Source organism: Gorilla gorilla, chromosome X (assembly GCF_029281585.2).
Source record: "Gorilla gorilla gorilla isolate KB3781 chromosome X, NHGRI_mGorGor1-v2.1_pri, whole genome shotgun sequence".
Classification (NCBI taxonomy): domain Eukaryota; kingdom Metazoa; phylum Chordata; class Mammalia; order Primates; family Hominidae; genus Gorilla; species Gorilla gorilla.
The window spans coordinates 65,148,159-65,152,163 of NC_073247.2; the positions used below are offsets into that span (position 1 = coordinate 65,148,159).

At 37.3% G+C, this 4,005-nt stretch overlaps 1 protein-coding gene across 1 annotated transcript; it reads left to right on the forward strand.

Moving 5' to 3' along the window:
* The first annotated feature begins 679 nt into the window (after positions 1-679).
* On the forward strand, positions 680-3,643 carry PAGE2B (PAGE family member 2B). The gene is given in 5 exon segments (XM_031005913.1): positions 680-717; positions 719-761; positions 1,279-1,387; positions 2,140-2,265; positions 3,522-3,643. Coding segments are annotated over 5 exon segments (333 nt in total). The 3' UTR covers positions 3,539-3,643.
* Positions 3,644-4,005: the final 362 nt, after the last annotated feature.

The window sequence follows — 4,005 nt, forward strand, 5'->3', positions numbered from 1 at the left end:
CTGGGGGTGCTGTTAGAGGTGTCTGAGTCTCGAAAGCTCCTGGAACCCTCTGAGAGAGGACAGTTTCCAGACTCCTCAGTAGGGACGCAGGAAGGGACCGTGTGGTCAGTAAGGAAGGGGCCTGGGAACTGGGAACGCTGTGGGCTGGTGACTGTGGCCCCGAGGTCTGTAGAGTGCCTGGCAGAGGTGTCCCGTGAGGAGCATAACGTTCACTCTCTTTCACAATTTCTCACCTCCGCCATGGACGCCATGGAAGGAATGGGCGGGGCTGTGCTTTCCAACAAGACTTGATTTTGAGAGGGGTGTGGGGGTGAAATGGGCCTAGCAAATCAGAGTGGGACAAAAGCAGTAGTCATTTCAGTTTCAATTCTCTGCCCTTTTTTCCCCCAAATGTCTTCATGATGGAGAGTCTAATTGTGAAACCAAGACGCAGAAATGTCCTCTGTCTTTTGCTACGGCGTTAAGGGGATTTCTATGCCTCTTCGACTACGATACAAACAAATCTGTCCTTAGTTTGATTGGAAAGCGTGGGTACTTATCAATGCTCTGTGAATTACGTTGAAAATATTTTCAAAATTAAAAAAGTACAAATCACCATTTTGCCATGGAATGTTCATATATATAGCTAAGTTCTCATACACTTTTTCCAAATAACAGTATTCTATTTTCAGTGGGAAATATGAGTGAGCATGTGAGAACAAGATCCCAATCCTCAGAAAGGAAATGACCAAGAGTCTTCCCAGCCAGTTGGATCTGTGATTGTGAGTCCTTTAACATTTGATGTTTCCTATTAACACAATTTATTTTAAAAAATATTTTTGAGCTAGTGTACATGCACTGATACAGGTGTTCCATGCTGATAAAAAATGATGATGGCATCTCATGAAGGAAACGTTGGTTCAGGAATATTATATTCTGGTGTTACCTGTATGGATATGGATATTTCTCTCTCTCTCTCTCTCTCTATATATATATATATGTGTGTGTGTGTGTATATGTATATATGTATGTATGTATATATATGTGTATATGTATATATGTATGTATGTATATATATGTATATATGTATGTATGTATATATTTATGTATATATGTATGTATGTATATATGTATGTATGTATATATGTATGTATATATGTATATATGTATGTATGTATATACGTATATACGTATATATATATGTTGGAAAAATGTCTTTAGATTTATTATTTGATGCACATATGCATTTGTGTATTTATATTATTGACTTTTTATTCACACACACACTTACACCCTTAGGTCCAGCAGCCCACTGAGGAAAAACGTCAAGAAGAGGAACCACCAACTGATAATCAGGGTATTGCACCTAGTGGGGAGATCGAAAATGAAGGAGCACCTGCTGTTCAAGGTGAAGGGAGAGTGGAGAATAATGCTTATGGGTGGCGGAGGTATATTTATGCATTTTGTTTTATGACATACCAGTTACAGGAGGACAGAAAACATTAGGAAGGAATCTTAAACATTTCCTGCTGCTGCTGTGGAGGGGGGTGGAACAAGGACACATAAAAAGCCACTAAACTTTCCTACCATTTTGACGGAGGCTTTTTATTGATTGGGTATTTGCATGGTTGCCATAAACCTTTGAGTGTTTTCCAGAGCTCCTGTATGGTTTGTAAAGCCATTTTCTGTTTTTTGTTTTGTTTTGTTTTGTTTTGTTTTATGTTTCTGTGGAAGAATGGCAGCTTGCAGTTTCCTAGTCGCCATCTGCGGACATCTCGTATTTTTTAAGAAACTTTTTAACACACATTTATTAATGCTTCCTCATGCCACGTAATATACTAAGTGCTGGAGAAGTCAGTGCCAAATTTTTGCCTAAAGCTCATAGTCTAGTCAGACTGACTCAAACAAATCACTGATTTAATGTGATAAGAATAAGAACAAATGAGTACAAAAGGGACAAGTAAGTTGTCTAGGGCCAGCCTTGGGAAAGGAAAGGGCAATGTTTGAACATCTCTGCTTTCCTGTTTTCCTGGCAGCAGATTCCTGAAATAATTAGCCTACAGGTTTTTACTTCATAATGATGAGGGAATAAATATTATCATTTCCTTGTTCATAGTTCATGTTTTAATTTGTAAACTGATGACCTTTTTATCTTTTAAGGACCTGATGTGGAAGCTTTTCAACAGGAACTGGCTCTGCTTAAGATAGAGGATGAGCCTGGAGATGGTCCTGATGTCAGGGAGGGGACTCTGCCCACTTTTGATCCCACTAAAGTGCTGGAAGCAGGTTTGTTATTCATTTAAGATGCAAACTATATGGTTTCTGTTTTCACAATATTATATTGTGTGTGACACAGAGGTAAAATTACTGCTACTTTAATATCATACTCATGTCTAAAGATTCTTTGAAGGTAGTTCAGGCCCCAGATGGCTGCCTTACACACTATCAGAGATAGAGGGCCAGGTGTGGTGGCTCATGCTTTTAATTCCAGCACTTTGGGAGGCCGAGGCAGAAAGATCACTTGAGGCCAGGACTTCCAGAGATGGAGAAAAATTGGGTCAAAGCTAATTGGATTACGATATGAAAGATATGAAACATGCTAAGACAGTAGATTTCGAGTGTCTTCACAGCTATGTGAAGCATATATTAATTAGCTTGATGTAGCCATTTCACAATGTGTATATGTATTTTAAAGCATCATGTTATACATGATAAATATATACGGTTTTATGTGTCATTTTTAAAAAAAGATACGAAAACATGTTCTGACTTTTGAATGTAAGTCATTTAAGCAACAGTCAATAATTTTCAAATATTTTTATAGAGGCCTCTTTTTAACAAATATGTAACATGTTTATAATAAGCATTAGTTTATATTTCGATGTTAACTGTGATGTTAATGGCTTAAAGCTAGCGTGGGTATTCAGTTTACCATATAAACTGAACTGCTTTTAGGCATGTAAAGAGGCAGGAGTACCGGTGAAAATAGTGACAAATGTTCGCCCTACTTAAAGCAACTACATGATGGCTACACTAGTCCAAAGTAACGTTTTTACACTTTTTCACAAGAGACACAAAACAAATGTAATACTGACTTTTCTATTTCCTTCACTTAGGCCGTTCTAAGCATATTCTATATTCAGAGTGTCATTTCATATCAGACTATTTAAATGATACTTTAAAATATCTTTTTCCCTTAGGATTTTATTTCATTGAATTTTCATTGAAAGTATATGTGTTTTTTTTTTTGCTTTCCATTTATACATACAAAATAGATTCACTTGATTTAATTCATTCTGAACTTGAACAGTCTTTTCGTTTCCTTATTCTACTAGAAAAAGTGGCATGAATTAAAAATATTGTTAATATGCCTGGAAGTCTACCTTCAGAGTTTATTCAGAGGCTAACTGGATGTAAGCTAAAGGGTCACTCACCCTCAGGGTTCTGATATTAGTTCATCAACACGGTAGTTGTATACCTCTAGTGTCATATGAATAAAAATCTGCTGAGTAACGGGCCCTAATTTAATATTTATTTTATAGGTGATGCGCAACCATAGGTTTCAAGCAAGACAAATGAAGACTGAAACCAAGAACGTTATTCTTAATCTGGAAATTTGACTGATAATATTCTCTTAATAAAGGTTTAAGTTTTCTGCAAAGAATCCTTGCACAGTTTTGTTAAATTTATTTCTGGATCTTTAATACTCTTGAGAATTGTATCTTTTTTGAAAGTTTAAATCCTGTATTTGAGATGGTACATAGAGATAAAATGTTGGTACATTGATTTTCTATCATAGATAGATAGGAAGCTGGAAGCTTTCATAGGGGGATGCCAACAGCTGCACAGATGGAAAAGGCCACCTGGGGCCAGGCATGTCCACCATGGGCTTTCCACCTCCCCTTTTTTAGCACATGCACAGTAAGAATGAAATGAGCAACATGGAGTAGCTCAGGCTGAGAACCCGCCTGCATAATAAAAGATTAGGGTGGGGGCTGCCAGAGATTCACACCCTATGCAGATGGT